Raw genomic sequence first — 20,545 nt, forward strand, 5'->3', positions numbered from 1 at the left:
TCTTGTGAGTAGGATGTCTCAGGAGGAGCTGGAGGCTCTGGGCCCGGGGACTCAAGATCAGGAGAGATTATGGCATTGGACTTCCATCCCTTGAGTCCCAGGCATGAAGTTCCTCACTGTGGCCTGGCTTTGGGGTCTCAGGTGTCACCACGTCGGACTCCTCAAGGCAAAGATGGGCCATAGCCTCAAAAGATGCCTCTCCTCTTGGTATGAGCAGATACACTCAGAGAGAGAGAGAGACAGAGAAGCGGGGGCACATAATCTGGGGGCCCCTCCATGACACAGCCTCTGACTCACACCCCACAACCTCGAAGCCTCCGCCGCCTTCTCTGACCTTCATAAATCCTTGCGCTCCGAGTTGGCCTGTTTCTTGCTTCTCTGACCCCTGCTCCTCCACTGAAGGCCTTATCCTCTTGGGCAGGGCCCACTCGGCCTGTGGCTACCTGGCCAGGGACTTGGCAGAGTGGAGGCTTTCCAGGCATCCCTACACCTCCCTCCACCGCTGGCTGCCGTCCCCCAAGCTCTCTCGAGTCCTGTCCCTTCCACCATTCCCCTCCAGCCTTTGTCTGCCTGAGACCCCCAAGTTACTGGGTGGCCAATCCAGGTGGTCCTGCCTGGGCAGCTGGAGGGAAGATGCTTTCCTTTTCCCCTCCACACCTTCCTCAGGGGTCAGGCTCTGACCACTATCAGCTGAAGCCCAGGAGGACACTCAGAGCCAGCCAGTGGCTGTGTGGGTCACTGCAAAGCTCCCCATCTTTGCAGACATCTTCAAATGCACCCAGAAATCACCTCTTCTACCCCTTGCCTCCAAGCTTCCTCCTACACACAGTTGCCCAGACAGGAGAGCAGAGGCTCAGAACTGGGGTGGGGATTGATCACCTGCTGTCACCAGCCAGAGCTGCAAGCCTTTTGTTACGATTCCTTGCTTTGGGGAGTCATTGGGGGCAGCACCCAGAGGCATGTGTGTACCCCACAGCGGTCCTGGACACAGATGCCCTCTCTGGGATCCCATGTGGAGAGCAGAGGCACACAGTCCTCTGTGCTGGGTGCCCAGTACGGGCAGTCATACTCCCAGGCTTAGACTTGGGGTAGTTCTGTTCCCTTATTCAGGGTTTTGGGGCCAGGGGCAGCTCAGTAAGGTTTCTAGGCCTCTCCAGCTGCTGTTCCTATGTAGGGATGGGTTGGGGAATCACAGAGCCAATGGGGCTGTGTGACGGCCAGGAGTGGGGACTGCCAGGAAGGCAGTGGGAAGGGCAGTGGAGTAGGGGAGGGATGCCCAACTCCCTGCGAGGCCATTTAGAACTATAGAGCAAGCAGGAAAAAAGGAGAAAAATGAGGGGAAAGTAGGAGAAAGAGTAGATTGTTAACTCCCTGATGTCTTTGCCCCAAGGCCTCCCTGGCCCCTCCCTTTGCAAAATAGAAATATTGCAAAAATAGGCCAGCGCCATGTTGCTGGATGCTGTCCAAAGACCAGGGAAGCCTGGGCCCTGCTCCTCTCCCCTCATCTGAAGACTGTGTGGCCCCTCCTGAAAGAGGAGCGCTGGGAGAGGCGAGGAGGGCAGCAGGATAGGTGAAGAAGGGACGGAGGACCAGGTCCTTCCTTAGCAAGGCTGCCCAAGGCCCTGCTCACCCCACCGTCTCTTTCCTTGAGCCCCTCTGGGCCGGATGGGTCACTTAAGTCACCAACATTTAAGGACTCTCAAAATATATGGCTGCAGCAGGGACATCTGGGGATGTCCCATGGTGCACGGTTCATCGTGGGGAGACCCCTCAAACTGCCTTCTCTGGCAGATAAGGAAGAGGAGCAGGGGGAGCACAAAGCGCCTAGCTGGCCATGGGCTGGCAGGAAATGAGGTTCCACGTTGAAGGGGACAGGGCCTGGCCCCAGAGCCCGACGCGGGGAGATGGGGGGGGCGGGTAGGGGAGGAGGAGCCGGGATGGGCCTCAGACTCTCTGGTTGAGGGTGCCTGTGCTCTGCTGACCGCCCTTCCTAGGGCAGCGGCCAGAGGGACAAGGCAGGGAGGAAGCGCAAGTGATGGCCGGGATCATGAGTCGGGGGCTGTGGGGGAAGGGGGGCGCCGATCTCCATTCTTCTGGCTGCGGGGGGGATGGCCCAACTTGGAGGGAGGAGTGGGCAGAAAGACCGGAAGACCGGTGAGGCTCTGGGAGGACACTTGGACCCGTTTTAAGGGCAAAACCAAAGCAACGCCGAGGAAACCCCAGTGCGTGTCCCAGGCCGGCGCTCCTGGGGCCCAGGGCCGGGAACGCGCGGGGTGCGGGGGCGCGCGGGCCTGACTGCGCCCTGCCCCGCCTCGCCTCGCGCTCCTGTCCGTCCAGCTTCAAGAGCCGCCAGTGCTGTGAGGGGAACACGAAATCCCTGCGCTACCCCAGGAGTCCCGAGCCCGCAGGCAGCGGGTAGGGGAGCAGGGGAGCGCGCGGCCCGGCGGGCGCGGCCCCGCGGCGCCTCACACCTGCGCCCGCCCTCGCGGAAAAGTTAGCGCGGCCGCGCGGGGCGTGGGGCAGGCGCGCGCGGCGGCCGTCGGTCGCGCTCGCGGGGCCAGAGCGGCGGCTGGGAGCGTGAGAGCGCGCGCGCGGCCGCCGGCGGCCGGCAAGAGTGGGCGCGTGCCCGCGGGCGCCGTCCTCGGGGCGCGCTCCCCGCCCCGCGCCGGGTCCCCTCCCGCCAGCCCTGAGCGCAAGTCCCCGCCCCCTCCTCCCGGAGCTAGAGGTTTGGGGAATCGCAGAGCCAATGGGGCCGGCCGCCCTGCCAGTGCTGCGCGGGCGCGCGCAAGGGGGCGCGCGTGGCGGGGGCGCCCGGCGGGGGCGCGAGCGAGCGCGAGCCCATTCACTCCGGCACCGGGCACCGGGCGGCGGGCGGCGGGCGGGCGCACCGGGCGGCGGCGGCGGCGGCGGCGGGGCCGCGCTCTGCTCTTTCACCTGCCGGGGCCGGCGCAGGCCGGGCCGAGGAGGCGGCGCCGCGGCCGCCCTGCCAATCACCGCGGCGCCTGGCAGCGCCCCCGGCCGCGCCCGCCCGCCCGCTCCCTCCTGCCAAACTGTTACCCTGAGTGTTACCGGCAGGAGCAATGACATCAGGGCTTTAAAACAACTTGTTATTCGGGGAGTAATCAGTTGCAATTAGGCATTAATTAAGTATTATGAAAGTTGATTATTTAAGTGAATTCGGCTTTCGACTCTCCGACTATGGTGAGTACCGGGCGCGGGCGGGGGAGGCCCGGGGGCCGCGGTCTCCGGCGGCGACCCGGGCGCGGGGCGCGGTCGGCGGGACGGGGGCGCCCCTGGGCCTCGCGGATCCCCCAGCCAGGGCCCCCAAGCCGGGGCCGCGCCGGCCGAGAGTTGCTGCCTTAGTTGGAGAAACTCAGGCGGCGCGGACCCGCGGGCGCGTGCGGGGCCGAGCGTGAGAAGCGGGCGGCGCGGAGGAGAAAGTTTCTCCGCCGCGGCCTCGGCGTCCGCCCGGGACGGGCCGCTCCTGCGGGGCGGGGGGCAAGCGGGGCGGGCGGCCGGGGTCCTGCGAGACGCTAACCCCGTGTTTCTTCTCTCCTGGTCTTCCCCTGGTGGCGTTCCGCGAAGAGTTTTGGACCAAGGAGAAGAGAATGGATCTTGGAACAGGTACCGGCCGGTGGGAACGCAGGGGCGGTTCTTTCACTTTTCTTTCGCTTCTTTTACGGAAGTTCTTATTTTTAGCCCAACGAGGTGGCGGCGGGGCCGGGTGGGGGCCGGGAGGGTCGGGCGGCTGCCTCCCGGCGTCCCGGCCTCGGGATCGGCGACTTCTGAGGCTGTTGTTGTTGTTATTTGCCACTTGCTTAGAGGCTGTGACTAATGTGATGCTTGTCATTATGAAAGAACCGAGAGGAGCAAGAGCTGGGGGGCACCCAGAGAGAGGATTTAGGGGGTTTTTGTGGGGTTTTTGTTCTCCGTGTTTTTTGTATGGCTTCGTGTTTTTTTCTGTGTGTGTGCCTTTTTTTTTTTTTTTTTTTTTTTTTGTTCTCTGCAAAGATCTTTGTGTGTCTGGCTCTGGGGTGTGTGTTTTTATTTTTTTAGTGGGGGGTGGTTTAGTTTTTGAAAGCAGCGTCCTGTTGGGAAAGGTGGTTAGTCTGGTTTCGGGGCGACTGTCTCAAGGTAAAGGAATTTAATTTATTTGGGACAAGGCTGTGTCGGATGATCAAGCTGCTTATTATGGCTAATGAGTATTTTTCACCTGAGAATCTGTGGGATGAGGTGGCTGTTATCAGTTCAAAGTGAGGGGCCCTGGACTGTCTCCCACCTGCCTCTTTAGCCCCCACCCTGGGGGGTGGTGATGGACCAGACGGACTACTCAGCGTAGGCATCTGGGTTTGGGGGCCTCTTGTGGGACAAGGCCCGGGGCTCCAGGAGGCCTGGTGCTCACCTGGGGCAGTTTATCCTGATATTTTGGTGTTTTCTTGGTTTTAATCTAATTCTTTCCAGTGTTTTTGCCTTCAGCTCTTGCGGGCTTCCCATTGGCCCTGGCTATTGAAACCAAATTTTGACCAGGACCCTCACGTGCTAGGCTGACAAAAGCAGCTGTCTTCTTAAATGTTTTAAAAGAAACAAACAGCCCGATCATTCATTGAGACTGATCTCTGAACTCTCCTGGTTCATTGATGGGATAGGTGATACTGGTGGCTGTTAGCGTTGTTGTTTATAATAGGCCTAAGTTCACAGCATCGGCCCTTGGGACCCATGAGCTGATATCTGACCTTCTAAGGTCAAAGGAGAATGGGCAGAGAGACAGGAGGCAACCCTGAGGGGCCGAGGATGGGTGGCACGGTGGCCAGTGAAGAGTGAAGAAGGGCCTGTGTTTGTTGGGGGGAGGTGTCATTTGCAGAGTTTGAGGACTGTGTGACACCAGGTGTGATCCTGGCTGGTCTGACGTGGAGGGCCTCGGGACCTCTGTGCCCAGGAAGGGTGTGACACCCCCTGCTGGGCAAAGTGGTAAAGGTGTCTAAGGCCACGGCTGCCCCTCCCTGCCCTCCACTCCCACAGAGAACCTGCCCGCCCCCACCTCCAGTTGGTGTCTCATTACCTCCCTCTCAGGCCCCACCCCCTTTCTTCGGAAATGGGGCCCCCACCCATCCCAGCCAAGAAGCAGACCTCAGAGATGGGCCTGGTGGCAATGCACCACCCCTTACCTGGGGCAGGCAAGCCTCTACTTGTGGGCCAACACACGGGACCCAGGCATTACAGAGCTGGAAGGCAGGCCCTCTGGTCGGCCTCCTCCTAACCCGGGTGCCAGCTGGAGCCAGCGTCCCTCCTCCTGCCATCCACCAACCAGTCCCTCCAAGTCTGTCATGGGGGCAGTACTCTAAAGCCCTTCTCTGGGGCGTCCTGACTGGAGCGAGGGCCTCCCAGCCCTGGTAGGAGGCAGGTGGCAGAGCCTCTTGTGGCTTCTGTCCTGGGCCTTAGGGAGACTGACTTCTCCCAGCACTCCAGGGACAGGCTCTGGAAACTTTTCCTAGAAGCTAGAAGGGACCCTGAGGTCAGCGGCTTCCTCCTGTAGCTGGAGTAGAGCACTCCCAGTGGGACTCAGGCCTGGACTCTGGCCACTCGGAGGGGAGGCCCAGGGTGGCAGAGTTCTGACTGTTTCCTGGAGGAGTCATCTGGTGATACCATCTCAGTCTCTTCTTTGAACTTGGAAGTTTCACTTATAATCTCAGAACTTCAGAAGAAAAGCAATCTTCCCCCCACTTCACCAAAAAAGGGAAGCAGATGAGGATGCTGAGATCCCCTCTGAGCTGGTCCCTGGGCTGACTCCATGCTCATCTTCAGGAGCTGGGAACAGCTCCCTCAACTTCATAGTGCATGCGGGATACAGCCGGGGCCATGGGCCTCGTCTCTGGCCAGGGCTCGTGGCTGGTGAAGTGAGGGTCCCTTCCTCTGGGGCAGCATGGGCAGCTTCAGCCGAGGGCCTCTCTGGCATAGTCCAAGGCCAGGGGCACAGGCCCCGAAGGGCTGCTGGCATCACGGGCCCACCAAGCCCCTGATCATAGGTTAACATCCCCTGCAGCCTCAGGCACATCTAGGTCCTAAAGGCCTTCAGCCACAAGGAAGTCAGTGGTGGGAGGGCCAAGCCTTCTCAGGAGGGGACAGAAGGACCTCAGGACCCTCAGGGGCCATGTGGACCCCCTTTCCCCCAACATAGTTCAGCCAAGGGCTGGATCAATCTGGACGTCTTTAGCAATAAAAAATGCCGATGTCGTCCTAATTCACCAGGCCCCGAGATGACAGCAAATTTACATTTTTTAATTAAACTAGCAGCCAGTTTTTATGAGAGGGGGTTGGGTTATGCAAATCAAATGGTTGTGTACGGAAGATTAGGAGAGTTTGGGAATAAATTCCACAAATGCTAATAAAAAAAAAGGAAAGAGAGAGAGGGAGGGAGGGAGGGGAGAGAGGAAGAGAGGAGGACATAGTTCCATTAGGCCCTTTTAGAGTGATTTCCCTGGGGGAGGGAGCGGGGAGGGGGAAGGGGAGATGGGAGGAAGCTTTCAGACACAGGTACATCCATCCTGCAGTTGGGAAGTTCCCAGAGTTAGGCCCCACCAATCTGATTCCCAGGCCCTGAACACAGCTAGAAGCCAGGGTGAAAATGGCGGTGAAGCACAGGTGGAGCTCTTAGCAGGCGCTCGCCCTTGACTGGTGGGGATCTGGTGATAGTTGCCCCTTCTCTTCTTGAGACAAAGGGGTGGGGCTGTCCAAGGCGCAGAGGAGCCAAGATAGGCTCTACAAGGTCAAGGGCCAAAGAGGCAAGAGGACAAGTTTAAAGGGATGGCCACCGACTGCAGGGGGAGCCAGTGAGGGACAGTGCTGCCCATGTGTCGCTGTGGCTGCAGCCTTGTCGTCAAGGCGGGTCAGTGGGAGGAAGCCCGGCCGGTTTCTTTCTCCTTCTGGGGCTCCAGGCCAGGACCCCCTTGCATTGCCAGCAGATCCCCCATCGCAGACGGCCCAGGCCTCAACTGTGGGAAGGCCAGGAAGTGTGGGATCAGAAGCTGGGCCAGGCTGGCTCATTTTCCTGATTCTCAGTAGCCCCATGCTTTGAGAGCAAACTCTCTTGAGGTAGGCCGCAGACTTCTTCTAGATGGTGTCTAAGCCGAGAGAGCAAAGAGCTTGGCATCCCCAACCCAGCCCCAGTGTATGCTGCTCAGGCCCCTGCCCTGAGTGTCAGCCGCCTTCAGATCAGACCTTCCATGAGCCGCCAGGTCAAGGCCAGAGCCTTGCCAAGTGTGGAGGCTTCTAGGAACGTCACTAGCTCTGGTTACACCTTCGACCTGCCAGGCACCGGGGATTGAGAAGGTTCCTGTGCTGTTCTGGAGGAAGAGATTCCATGCCGGGTTTAGGGCAGAGCAGATTGCTCTCAATTTCTTTCCTCCAGCCTTTACTTGGCCAGATACACCCACTCAACCAGTCTAAGCTGGGGCCAGCCCCTGTAGCCAGGTTGGGCACCGGTTTTGCCAGTCTGCTGCAGGGGGTAGGTGCTCTGGGGCCATCTTGGCAGAAAGGAGCTGTCAGAGCCCGGGACAGAAGGGGCCATCTCAGAAGTCATGAGTTTCCTGGTACCATTCAAACAGAGGTTTGTGCTGTGCACCGGTTAGTGACATTTGGAGGGACTTGCACATCAGATGACCTTTAAGATCTTCAGCTCTCTGACTCCCAACTTGGTTGTGTTCAGTGGGGCAGTCCTGGCGGGTGGGAGTAGGGGGTGAGTGGACGAGGTGAGGAGCACATTATTTGGACCTTTTCTTTGGTAGAAAGCACTGGAGACCGGCAGCTCTGGGCTGTGAAGTGACCCTTTGAACCAGCCCTGGTTGTAGTTGCAAGACGTCAGAGGAAACTGAGGCTAAAAGGCCTAGCATAGCCTTTCCTCCCCAACAAGAGACAGAGGCAGAAGGGCAGGTCCAAAAGGCTCCCTAGAGAGACCCCACCTCGGGCCCTTTTTCCCTGGTAGGGACCAGCGAGGAGAACCCATTCGCTCTCCTCTCCAAGAAAGGCACTGAGTGTGGGTGTTACTCAGGCCTCTCTACTGGCCTTGTCGGTGCTACTGGTGTTCCCCCAGCCCCCACAGCCCCAGAATCTGGCTGAGCTGCAGCTTGGGTTTTTATGATGGAAAAATAAAATAAATGCAGGCACCTTTGGAGGGCTGAGCCACGCAGCAGCATCTCCTCATGAAAGTGGCTGCCCTGGCTCAAGGCTGTGCCCGCTGCCTGAGCAGGGGATTGGGTGGGGCTTGGAAAGTCTCTTGGCCCCAACTTCTCTTCTTCCTGGGTCCTGCCAGGCCAGTGGTGCAGCCCCAGCCTCCATCAGCCTCCTCTAGAACGGCTGGCCCAACACTCTGCCAGGGCTCAGGCCATTTCTCCACCTGGCCCACCCCCCATGTCCCCAGGCCCCAAGGCTCACCTTTTAACACGGCCTTCCCCGAGCTGATTTTTAAACCCTGACCACCCTGGCCGCTGCTACCACCTCTTCCTGCTTTTCCTCCTTCTCCTCCTCATCTTCAGAGGGGGAAGGAAGTTGCACTGTAGTAATTACTGCCTGTGGGTCCCCACGGCAAGCAGCAGCTGTTCTGGGGTAGCTGGGCCAGGGTACAACGAGTAGGGAGAAACTGGGAGCAGGAGGAGGGTGGGCAGCCCCAGTGTGCAAAAGAGGAGGGGCAGCCTCGCCGGGACCACCTGTGCAGGGCAGCAGCTTGGTGGTCTGGCGCACACCCCTCTGGCTGCCTGGCCACAGAACAGCACCCTGACACCCTCGACTCAGCAGGATGTATGGTCTCCTGTTGGGGAAGAGACCCATGTGGGAGGCGAGGCCTGAAACCCAGGAAGCATGGGAGGCTCTCTTGCAGCAAGAGGGATGGAAATGAGGACTGCCCGGGCCCCTGTGTTGGCAGTGTCTGCCTAGTGGAGGGAGAGGAGCGGTCTGCTGTCCCACCAGGCCGAGGAGCCAGGGGCCAGGGACCAGGCAGCTTTGTGAAAGAGTGGCCTTAAGGGACCTCCCTCCGCCACCACGCTTTCTAGACTCCTAGCCAGCCCCTTCTCTCTGCTCCTTGTCCTCCCTCCCCCTCCAAGAGCAGAACTCTTGCTTCCCATTTTGCAACCACGTTTTTCTGTCTTTTTCATCCAGGCCACCCAGCTCCCTAAAGCTGGGCCCTCCCTGCTACCTTTCTTGCCCCGTGCAACCTTTCCAGCCTCACACCCCACTGGCCCTGGAAAAAGACAGAGAAGCTGCTGGCTGCGGGCCTGCTGTTCTGAGGCTCTGGGTAGACCTGTGACGTTGCTGTGCCCGGATCCAGCACTCAGGCTCATGTGCCCTGATCCCCAGGAGGCCAGGGCCCTTGTTTTCCTCTGCCACGGCTGCTCCTAATGGTGACCATTAGATGGTAGCTGGTGTACTGCCACCTCCTCCCTGGGCCTGGTACGGGCCGGGGCTCACGCCTTCCTGCTGTAAGTGCTGGTGGAACTGATTGATTGATGTGCCTCTTCCCCAAGTGCCTCCCCGGCTTGTTAGTGGGGGCAGAAGGAGGAAGGCAGGAAATGTTGGCCGATTCCCTTGGGACCTGGGTTTTAGCTCCTTGAGAGCTTTCTAGAGCCTGGTTTACAGGAAGGAGCGAGGCTGGGATTTGGGATGACGTGAAAGGGGCAGGGGAGCCCTAAGGATAAAGGCAGGAGTGTGATGGTTGAATGGGACCCACAGTAACTCCTAACCATGACCATGGCCTGGGACTGGGACGTCAGTCTGCTGTCCAGTGGGGACAGGATGGCCGCAGCCAGAGGGTGATCCGGGCCCTTCTCCACTTCCTCCCTTGCCCATCTCCTTCTCCCCTTTTTCTCTCCTCCTGAGCAGACCTCACCGCTGCATGTCTGCCCTCTCTCATTCTCTTCCCCGCTTCCGGGATCCCTCCAGCTAGACAAACCCAGGGCAGGGAGTGAGGCCAGAAAGCCAGGGATACACCCACACTGAGGGCCAGCCAGGCGCCAGGGCTTCAGGCCTCTGCCCCGGGCGTGGTATGTGGGCCACTCCTGGCCGGGGCATCTGCTCTTAGAATGTCCCACAGGCCTGATTCTGGGGTCTCCTCTGGCCCTCCTGGGCCCTCCCGGTGCTGTAATCACTCACCTGCTGACACCCTTCCTAAAGCCAAGAGGGCCCTCTCTTGATGCCACCTAGCTGAGGCTGGGGCACTGCCTGGCTTTGGAGGAGAAGGCGGGAGCCGGGAAACGGACACATTTTGTGTTTCCAGACACCAGGTGTTCCCAAAGGTCGCCTGGCCTTTTCTTATGGGGCTCTTTCGGTGAACTAAGGCGGCCCTGGGAGGGACTGCGCTGTGTGAGAATGGGGGACTGGAGGAGCCTGGCAGAGCTTTAGGTGGGGGGACCCTAGTGCAGCGGGAGAGCAGGAGGCATCCCAGAGGCCGGCTGGGAGAGACTCCTGGAAGTTTTGTCACCAAGAAGTGCCTCTTCCCCGCAGCTGTGATCCTCACCGCCCTCTAGCCCGGTGCCTCCCTGTCTGTCACCCCTTCAGCCTGGGAACCCAAGGCCACAGGAAGCCAGGGGCTGCCTCGCGGAAGGATGACCCAGCTCTCCACTGCCTGGCAGGGGGCGCCCCAGGGCATCTGCCCCCGTCCTTTTACGTGTGGGGCAGTGTGGTCAGGAACTGGTCCAGGCCTTCTGGTCACGGGTGGGGGAGGGGCAGCCTAGCGTCCCCGCCCCCAGAGGTTCCTTGGCTGAGTTTGTTTGCCAGGGTGACCTGTTTAATCATCTCATTTTCTGGTGGCCGTTTATTCCTCGTTTCCACGGTTACGGCCCCATTAAGGGGAGAAGCAATAAGGCAGTGAGTCAAACAGGTAATAAAAACATGCAGAGCCCCTGTGCACCAAGAGAGGGTGGCGGGGAGGGGCGCAGTGAGCTGAGACGGCCTAGGGGAAAGCCCAGGTGACACCCTACCTGCCTTGTCCTCCAGAGGCCCAGAGTGTCCCCAAGACCCAGTCCTCGGCTTAGAACTGTCCCCAGCCCTTGGTCCCCTGGGCAACAGGCTGTCCCAGGTAAAACAGGAAGGAGAAAGGTGAGAGGGGGCATGATACGAGCCCCCCCAGGGCTGCCCCACAGCTGGTGTGTGACCTGTTTCTAGGCCCCACCTCGTGCTCCCTTGGTAGGGGCGGGGGATGATTTCTGACATTGGTTTGAGCTCTAGAATTTTTTTCTGCCAACTTTATCAGAAAGCATATTTGTGGTGAGTGCTGCTAACAGGGCCAGTCCGGTGAGTAAATATTCCTGGTGTGGACGGCCGTGTGACCTTGAGAGGGGAGAGTACGGTGGTGCGGCCAAGGGCATGTAAGGAGAGGAGAGGATGGCCAGGCACCCACCGGCCCCTGTGCTGGGTGGGGGGCCCTTGCTGGGAAGGGGTCAGGTGGGGGCCACAGGGTCAGGTTGGCCCCAGTAGCCTCTTCCCAGCAGCATGGTCTACCTCAGGCCCCAGTGACACCAGCTGGAGCTGGGTTGTGTGACTTGCTGGCTGGGGGACAGGCCGGCAGCTGCCCCTGTGGGCTCCCTTCCTCTGGTAAATGGAAGCTGAAATGAAAGTCAGCCTCTTTCCGGCTCCTCTGAGTCCAGGGGCACGTGCCTCCCTCCCAGTGTCCCCTCCCTGTCCTTCCCAGGAGCTTCCTGGGTATCCCCAGCCCCTCTGCCCTGCTCTTGAGGTTTTCGAATAAGCAGAGGCAGTGGGCTGACTGGAGTGGACAGGGGGAGGCTGGGGTCTTCCTGTTGCCAGGAAGGGTGGGGCTCAGGCAGGCATGGCAATGCCAGGCCATGCGGGGCCAGCTTCGTGACCGGGGGCCGAGGATCAGTGGCTCAGAGAGAAAACAGCGGAGGCCACTCTGAGGGCTCCCAGGTTGGGGAGGAGCCTCTCTTCTCTCCAATGCCATGCTCCCTGACAAACTCACCCAGGTCGGTGTCTCTGATTATTAATTTCAAAGTTGATTTCTGACGAGAGAGAGAGGGAGGAAGGTGTGGGAAATGGGGGAACCCTTTGGCTGGGAAATGCGTCTTGGGAATGGGCCTAGATGAGTGAATATTCCGATCAAACAATTAAAAATAGAACATGCTACCGAGGCCCCAGCTGCCGAGGTTTTTCAGCAACTGTCACCAGCGGGTTCATGGGGCAGGTGGCACTGGAAAGGAGTTTTTCCACAAACGGCAAATATCAGAGATGCCAGTGTGCCCCCCACTTCCCTCCCAGTTCTCCCCAGACTCCCCTCTAGGGCCTGTGCAGCTTCAGGGCCGCCCTTCTCCCCTGCAGGGCCCGGCCGCAGTGGTGAAGTCATCGCCAGATGCCTTGGTAATTGCTTTAAGAATCTAACTTAAAATAAGATGAAAACTTATATTCCTGGGTAAGGAGTAATTTCCCATGTAATAGTAAATTAATGAAAGGATTATATCAGGGGGCCTGGCGGGGAGGCCGTGCTCATCTGATAAATGCAAGGATTTCAGGCAAGGCAGCTCCATTCCAGGAGGCTCCCGACCTTTGGTCCAGGTCCCACACTGGGGGTTCCCCTTGGGCTCCCTCGTGGGCGGCTGAGTTGGGAGGACACATTCCATGTGTGCTCAGCGTCCCTCTCAATGACGGGAACCAGCTTTTCAAAACCTACAGGTGGGAGAGGCTCAGGTCTGGCCTCCACGGGCATGAGAGGCCCTGTGTCATCAGTTCGCCCAGGAAAGAGAGAATTTCTGACACCCGAGAGCGTGGGCCCCCAGGAGCAGGTGCGAGTTAGACTCCAGGCCGAGTTCCCAGCTCTTAGACTGTGTGGTCAGCATCGTGGTGTCTCGCAGTGGGATGACCAGCCACCCCAGTTTGCCCAGAACTGCAAAGACCCATGTGTGTGAACCCCCTCGGTCCTGGGCAAACTGGGAGGCTTAGTCAGCCCTGTTTGGAGGCAGGAGGATGGGCTACTTGACATGGTCCCACCCTCAGGGTCCTGGAGAGCCCAGGCACCTCCTGAATGGACCATGTCTCTGTCCAGGAGGAGGACTTGCAGCTGGCTCCACTTAAACCCCCTTGCACTACCAAAACTTTCTCCCAGGCTGCTGCGTTCCACTAGGCGCATGTGCTGGGGCAGGCATGCTTGTGTCCCCTGCTCCCCGCCCCCTCCAAGGCATGGCAGAGCACTACTTGGAAGCTTGACCCAGCCTAGAAAAGGGCTTGCAGCTGTGATCCCATCCCTTTAACACTGAGCCTTCTCCCCACCACATATCACAGTCCAGGCGGGGCTTCTGGAGAGGATGCGGACAAGGCAACCCCCACCCCCAAGCCCCTCACTCCCCCACCAGCGTAAGTTTATCAGTGCCTTCCTTCCGGGAGAGCCACACCTAACATCTCATCTCTCCTCATCAGTTCCCTTGGAGGAAGACAAGGAGCTGTCCCATTTCCTAAGTGGGGAAGCTGGAGGCCCGGAGATATTGCTGGGTTTGTTCCCAAATGCTAAATGCCAGAGGACTTGGTGCGCAGCGCCCCTGAGCACTGTTTCAAATGGCAGCACTGAGTGAGGACACACAGGCCTCCAGCTCTAGGTATCTACCGTGCTGCCTGGCCCACATCCCCAAACGTCTCTGGCCCCCATGTGTACCCCACCTGTAGTCTGCGAACTCATCCCTGGGCTGCAGGGATGCAAGATAAAATGTAGTTGTTGATGCAGATGCATTTTGAGCTTCTGGGGGAAAGCCTCCTTTTCTAGAGGCATCCCTGAGTGCCCGTCTTTGCAGAAACGAGTGCTCCCGTCTGTCTGCAGGGGAGGGTTGCAGGTGGGTGGTATGCACTCCGACTTGTCTCTCTGGTGAAATGGAAGTGAAAGGACTGGACGCAGAGCCCTTCAGGAAGCATGTCTAACCGAATGGGCATTCTCCTAGGAGACAGGTTCACGACGCATGTTTGCTGGGTATGTTTCTGTGTAAGCAGAGACTTTGCTGGAAGGGAAGATGGGGACCTTGCCCCCTGGTTCACTGGGAGACCATTTGCAGTTCAGCTCTGCGGTGGGTGTCTCCACTGGCTTTCTTTGCTACTAGAGGTGATGGGGCTGCCTTGGGAACTCCACGCGATAAACTCACGACTTTGCAGGCAGCTGTCCCAGGTGGGGTTTTTGCCTGGGGGCTGTATTGAGTTTGCCTTGTAATCTGAGAGTGAACCGGCTTCTTTCCCAGTGTAGACCACACTGTGCTTTAGGAGGTGGGGAAGATTCATGCTGCCCTTCCCCCACACCTACCCCCAACCCAGAGGAAGGAACGTGGGGCAGTAGGGCTGAGAATTCCTAGTCTAAACAACCCAGGAAAGCACGCTCAGAGAGCCAAGCCAGAACCCCAGATGGTGTGATCCGATTGTAACTGGAAGGATGGTGGCTTTGGTTGTTAGATGTTATGTGGCCGTTGCTGTTCAAGCAGACAGATTGGTGACTTCCAGACTGCAGAGATCAGAGCGGGCTCTCCTTTATTTATCTTCTCATACCCGCAGGGTTAGGGGACCGAGTGGAATAGCTAGAATGGACAGACAGGCCTGGAGAGCCAGGCACAAGAAGCGGGGGATGACAGGCCCCAGCCCAGCCACACCAAGCGCACCACGCCTCCAGGGGGCCATGTGGGGTTCTTTCCCTGGCCTCCCTGATAGGAGGAAGGATCACTTTGGGGCTCCTCGGGAGGCCTTCAGATGGAGCTGAAGAGCCCCTAGGCAGGGCCAAGAGCCCAGAGAAGGAGACGGAGATGTTTTCTATTTCCGGGTCCCTGGGGGGCCCAGGGGCGGATTGAGACAGGCTCCTTGCAGGGAAGGTGTTAACAAACAGCAGGTGATTAAACATGACAAGCGGTGACATTTCTGTTCAGGGTTCTCAGTCCCGGCAAAGCCAAGAATGAAGCTATAAACCCTGACATTTTGTGTTATGCACTGAGAGGTTTTTAATAGACCTTGCTCCCTCTTCCCCACTCAACTTCTCTCCCTCCTATGCTTCCCCTCTCGGTATCCACTGCCCCACTGGAAGCTCCTGCCTCCCGGATTCCGCCGGGCCCCCATGAGCCTTCCCGGGCCTTTGATCCACAGACCCTCCTCCCTCTGCCCCTGCAGGGCTGAGTACAACCCTGCCCTCTGCCTCTCCCACTTCACGGTGATATTTCCCGTTGCCCCTTCTCCCCGTCCCGACACCCCCCACTTCCCTCCAGCCTTCACTGTCTCACCTCCTGTTTTTGGGTCCTGATCTCACAGCCTCACCCTTAGCTGCGGCTGTCCCAGTTGTCTGGGACAGCAGGTGGCTGTCCCTGTGTGTTGTGTTTATAACATTTTCAGACAAACTTGAAAGTGGGTGTAGGGAGATGGTGGGGCTTGGTATGGGATTTTCCCCCATCTTTTTTTCAATCCCCTTTTCTCCTTTTGGGACAGGGACAGGAGGTGGAGGGAGAGAGTCGCACTTCACTGCAAACAGTTGCAGGATTTATTCAGAAAGGGACTGGCCAGCAACAGTTGTTCCTCTCGCCGCGAAATGTTCGAACAACTGGGGCCTCTTTTGTTCTCTGGGTAGAGCCCTGTGAAGGGCGTTTGGAGGTGAGCCTGGGGCTCAAGAGGGCAGGAGACCCAAGAGAGGGGGCTTCAGCTCAGTCCCACCCAGGGAGTCCCCACCCCACCCCTCCAGACAAGGCTCCTGGAGCCCCGAGGGGGTCAGTCCAGAAGCCAGGCCACATCCCTGGGGCCCAGCGCCGCCCTAATGTTCTCCAGAAGCACTGGATTTTCTGCATTCACTCAGTAAATATTTGTTGGGCCAGACACAGCGCTGAAACGGTGGTCTCGTCCCAGGGATCTTGCAGTCTGGTGAGGCAGAGGGCTAATTAAACAAGTTACTGGCCGGGCGCGGTGGCTCACGCCTGTAATCCCAGCACTTTGGGAGGCCGAGGCGGGCGGATCACGAGGTCAGGAGATCGAGACCATCCTGGCTAACACAGTGAAACCCCGTCTCTACTAAAAATACAAAAAAATTAGCCAGGCGAGGTGGCGGGCGCCGGTAGTCCCAGCTCCTCGGGAGACTGAGGCATGAGAATGGCGTGAACCCGGGAGGCGGAGCTTGCAGTGAGCGGAGCTCACGCATCACCGCACTCCAGCCTGGGCGACAGAGCAAGACTCCGTCTCAAAAAAAAAAAAAAAAAAACAAGTTACTATGAAAGTGCTAAGACTAGGACAGGGTGCAGTGAGGACAGAGGGAGAGGACAGTCCCGGGAGGCTGCCCAGAGAAAGTGAAATGTCAGCTGGGACCTATGAAGGCTGTGTAGGAGGAGGGGTGGCGGGGCCCTCAGGTGAAGGAGCAGTTTCTGCCGCTGAAGGGGCAGCGTGCTGAGGGCCTGGCAGGGAGAGGTGGGTGCTGCCTCATGTGGGCTGGCTGGCAGGTGGAGTAGGGTCTGGGCTGTGCCCTTTGATCTCTGAGTAACTGACCCCGTACATGCTCTTCCATCTACCCTTCCACCATCCCAACCCACCTGGGCCAGGCATGGAGGTCAGGGTGAGGATGGGGATGAGGGTAATGGATAAAAGACTCTAAGGAAAAAAAAAAAAAAAAAAAGGCCAGGCATGGTGGCTCCTGCCTATAATCCCAGCACTTTGGGAGGCCAAGGCGGGCAGATCACTTGAGGCTGGAAGTTCGAAACCAGCCGGGCCAACCCCGTCTCTACTAAAAATTCAAAAATTAGCCAAATGTGGTGGCAGGCGCGTGTAATCCCAGCGACTTGGGAGGCTGAGGCAGGAGAATCGCTTGAATCCAGGAGGTGGAGGTTGCAGTGAGCCAAGATTGTCCCACTGCACTCCAGCCTGGGCGACAGAGTAAGACCCTGTCTCCAAAAAAAAGAAAGAAAGAAAGATGGGGGTGAGGCCCCAGCCCTGCCCCAGTGGGAGGGGGAATGCCCGGGAAGTCAGTGTGTGTCCCCAAAGACTGGGGCTGCGTCTGCTTTCCCGCTTCCTAGTCCCTGTTGTTGATGACTCATTGGTAGTGGGGTGGGAGGGAGGCTTCAGACCTGCATGGAGGACCTGGAGCCCAGGAGGACCCAGCTGGGCTCAGCAGCGAGTCCGTCTGCCCGCCTGCCCCCTCACCTTCTCCACCCGCTGACCTCAGGGCACAGCCGGGGTGTGGCCTCTTGGACGCCCTCCTCCAGCCCGAAGTTGCCCTACCCTTTGTGCTCTCAAGTGTGAAACAGTAATGCTGGAGCCTGTGACACTGCACCCCCTGAGACCCAAAGCCATCCTCCCAGGATCCCTAGGGCAGAGGGGGCAGTGCCAGTAGCTGCTCAGGATGTATTTGAGAAACTCAACCAAGCCAGGAGGAGAGGATTTGAGTTCATCTTTAGAGCAGGACTAGTGAGGAGCCTGCAGACTGACCTGTGGGTCCCTGGTGTCCAGAAGACAGGCCCTGGAGGTCCAAGTTCAGCTCCTTCCTCCACCCCCAGAGCTGGCCTCGCACTCCCCTCCCCCCCACCCCCCGTCCCCCCTGTGCCATCCAGCCAGAGCCATGCGGCAGCATCGTAAGGCCTTCTGCCTGGAAGGGGCTCTCCTGGCCCTTAGGGTACTTCCTTCCCCGCTTACTCAGCCTTTGCCCAGAGGTCAGGCCCAGGACACCCCACCTTCACATTGGTTCCCTGAGAAGGAAGCCAGGTGGCATAAAGCCATCTCTCCCCTTCCCCAGCCAACCCCACCCCAGCCTTTCTGCAGGAGTTGGCCTGGGATCCTTAATGCCACCCCTTGTCAGTCCAGACCCCCCAGAGTCCAGCCAGGAGTCCCCTAAGGGCCAAGGGGCTCAGCCTTCCTCCCTCACTTGGCAGCTGGGTTTGGGACGGGGAATGGGTAGGGATGCTGAAAGGGGAGGGGAGGGGAGTCCCAGGGCCAGGACTTGGCCTGCTGCCCCTGCAGATCCGGAGCCAGGTTTTACTGTAATCCCTACATCCTGTTGCAGATCCTTAATCAGCTGGAGCCCAGGTTGGGCCGGACCCTGTGGTGACACTCAGGGTTGTAGTATGGAAAACCTGAAGTGGAGCTTCCAGAGTTGGGGTTGGGGACTGTGAAGATGAGGCAGGTGGAGGGGAGGAGAAGGGTGCCCGTGCAGGCACAGGATGTGGACAGAGCCCAGACCCACCACCCACTCGACCCAGGCTGGGGGTGGAGGTGCAGCTGTTGCAGGCTGGGAACCAGGACTATGGGATGGGGAGGAGGGGCCCGCGGGGGGCCCTAGGAGAATGCCAGAGTATGTGGGGGCTGCTACATTGCTTGGTAGCACCATCGAGACAGCTGGCCCGAGTCGTCCTGATAGTGAACAATGACTCCAGCCAGGAATCGGCAGAGGGAACCCTGGGTGGCGTTGGCTCCAGGGGTCTATTCTGACTGGGGCCTAAGTCTGGGGTTGGGAGTGTTTCCGCCCTGCTGGGAGAGGGACCCCTTCCTGGGGCAGGTGGTGCAGATGGCCCAGGAGACCTGTCTGCCTCAGGTTTGGGACTAGGCTGTGTCCTGGAGGCAGCAGGGGCCCTTTGGCAGGGCAGCAGGCTCCCAGGATCAGCCGATGCTTTCGTCAAAAGCAGCAGGCCCTGGTGGAGAGCTGTGCCAGCCCTGCAGTCCCCTCGTGAATCCTGGGAAGTCGGGGCAGCGGGTACCCCTCCTGAACCTCAGTTCTTCACGGCCCAGGAAGCAGTGGTGGAGGAGAGTGAGGGGACACGCACAGGCCAGAGATAGCCAGAGAGCGGAAGCCAGGGGTGGGCTGGCTCGCAGCGGGCGGGCAGACGGGCGTCTGTCCTGCCAGGGGCCCAGGCTGGCTCTGCAGACAGCCTCTTTTCTATATGGAAATGAAGAATTTAGGCTAATGGAGCTCAACCATCTCTAATTTTGCGATGGCAGGAGGATTTTGATTGAAAGTAATTAAGCAAGCTAGCTGTAAAATTAATTAAAGCAAAAGGGGGGGATTTTTTATTGGATTGGATAGCGATATAGCGTCTGTCAGGCGGGGGACGGATGGGGGTGACCTGAATCCTCTGCCCTCCCCCCTCCCACTCGGGACGTTTATGTCACTTTAATCTCCTTACAGCGGCTGCTGTGCATTTGTTTGAAATAATCAAGGAAATATGGTCAGAAATTGTCAGCTTTCAGATCTAATTTACCTGACGGCCCCTGCGCGAGCCGGCGCGGCCCAGGGAGCGAGTGTGCGTGAGCAGGTGGGGGAGCTGGGTGGGCTCGGAGGACACTGGGATCTTCAGCCCCAGCCTCGGCCGCCTCCCAGGGGCGGTGCTGCCCCGGCCTGTGGGCACCTCCCTGGGCTCTGCCCCCTTCTGGAACAGACCCCCCCACCCCCACCCACCTGCTGCCTCTTCCTCACACTGTAACCAGCTTTAGGGTTTAGGGAATATAGGATTAGGGAGGTGATTGTAATTCCTTATTCCAGATGGCTGACAACTGCTCAAGCCCTCCACCAGGGCCACCGTTTTAAAAATACTCCTAAATTAGTCCCCTCATGTCCTTGTCATGGTCGCCGCCGCTGGCCTCAGCAAGGGGATTGTGGAGACAGGCTGCAGGGAGGGCGGGTGTCGTGCCACCCAGTGTTCCTCTGCTACCTGCTGCCCACGCCGCCGCCTCTCCTGGGCTGGGCCTGCTGTCCGGGGCCTCTCTGGTCCGGGCTTTTCCTCTCATCCCCAGAGAGCGCCTGCCCTGTCTCCCCATCAGCACACATTGGAAAGTCTCAGGGTCTCAGTCCCTGCAAGAGAAAGGTCCCCTCCTTCTGCCACACACGTCCTACCCATTTCCGGTGGGTCAGCCAGGCCACGCAGCCAGCCTCCACTTTGCTTCCCCTGGAGAGCGGGGCAGCCTGGCTCCCAGGCCCCGCACCCCACAGATGCTGGTTCGGAGCCATTTGGGGTCCTTGCCCACTGGGCCATGTGTGGCTCAAATCCTCTGCAGCAGGGGGCCTTTGTGGTATTTGGGGCCCAAGGGGCCTGGTGCAATCTCCCAGGCTGCAGAAAGCTCTGCTTTGAAACAGAAATGTGTAGCATTGGATTTGCTGGGGGGGAGAGGGCTCCGACTGGGAACTGGTCCCCTGGATCTGTCTAGTCCTTGCGAGTGAGTGGCCTGGGCTTTTGCCAAGTTTCTCAGCCTCTTGGACCTCGGTCCCCTTCCAGGTCTAAAGTTCCGTGCACCTAGGACAGCCTCCACCCTGATAGCTGTCCCTTGTCCCAAGGTGCGTGGGACCTAAGTGCAGGCTGCCCTCCTTAGCTCCGTGTCCAGCCAGAGCCACTTGCCACACCACTGCCATGCCCCACACACGAGTTCTAGAAACAGCGGGTCAGGACGAGCAGCTGGTTCCCTGTTTGCCCACTTTAGACGTACCCATGAGAAGGCCCCTGTCCCCACCTGCCCTCCTCGGTGCCACCCAGACACCCTCTGCCTTGCCCTCTGTCAATCCTTCCCCTGACCCTGAAGGCGCCTTCCCCTGCCCCCTCCTGCTCCATCGAGGCTTTGGCGCTGGGTGACTCAGTCTGCC

The 20,545-nt window shown here is 59.1% G+C and overlaps 1 protein-coding gene across 3 annotated transcripts in view; it reads left to right on the forward strand.

Annotated features, from left to right (window-relative positions):
* Window positions 1-2,906: 2,906 nt before the first annotated feature.
* CASZ1 (castor zinc finger 1) overlaps window positions 2,907-20,545 on the forward strand; it is a 57,675-nt gene continuing 40,036 nt past the window's right edge. For all 3 annotated transcript variants that reach the window (XM_055261841.2, XM_063631873.1, XM_063631872.1), the window contains exons 1-2: window positions 2,907-3,201; window positions 3,586-3,624. In XM_055261841.2, coding sequence (XP_055117816.1) covers window positions 3,153-3,201; window positions 3,586-3,624 — 88 coding nt within the window. In that variant the 5' untranslated portion in view covers window positions 2,907-3,152. The remainder of the gene's footprint in view (window positions 3,202-3,585; window positions 3,625-20,545) is intronic.

This window comes from Symphalangus syndactylus, chromosome 22 (assembly GCF_028878055.3).
Source record: "Symphalangus syndactylus isolate Jambi chromosome 22, NHGRI_mSymSyn1-v2.1_pri, whole genome shotgun sequence".
NCBI lineage: Eukaryota > Metazoa > Chordata > Mammalia > Primates > Hylobatidae > Symphalangus > Symphalangus syndactylus.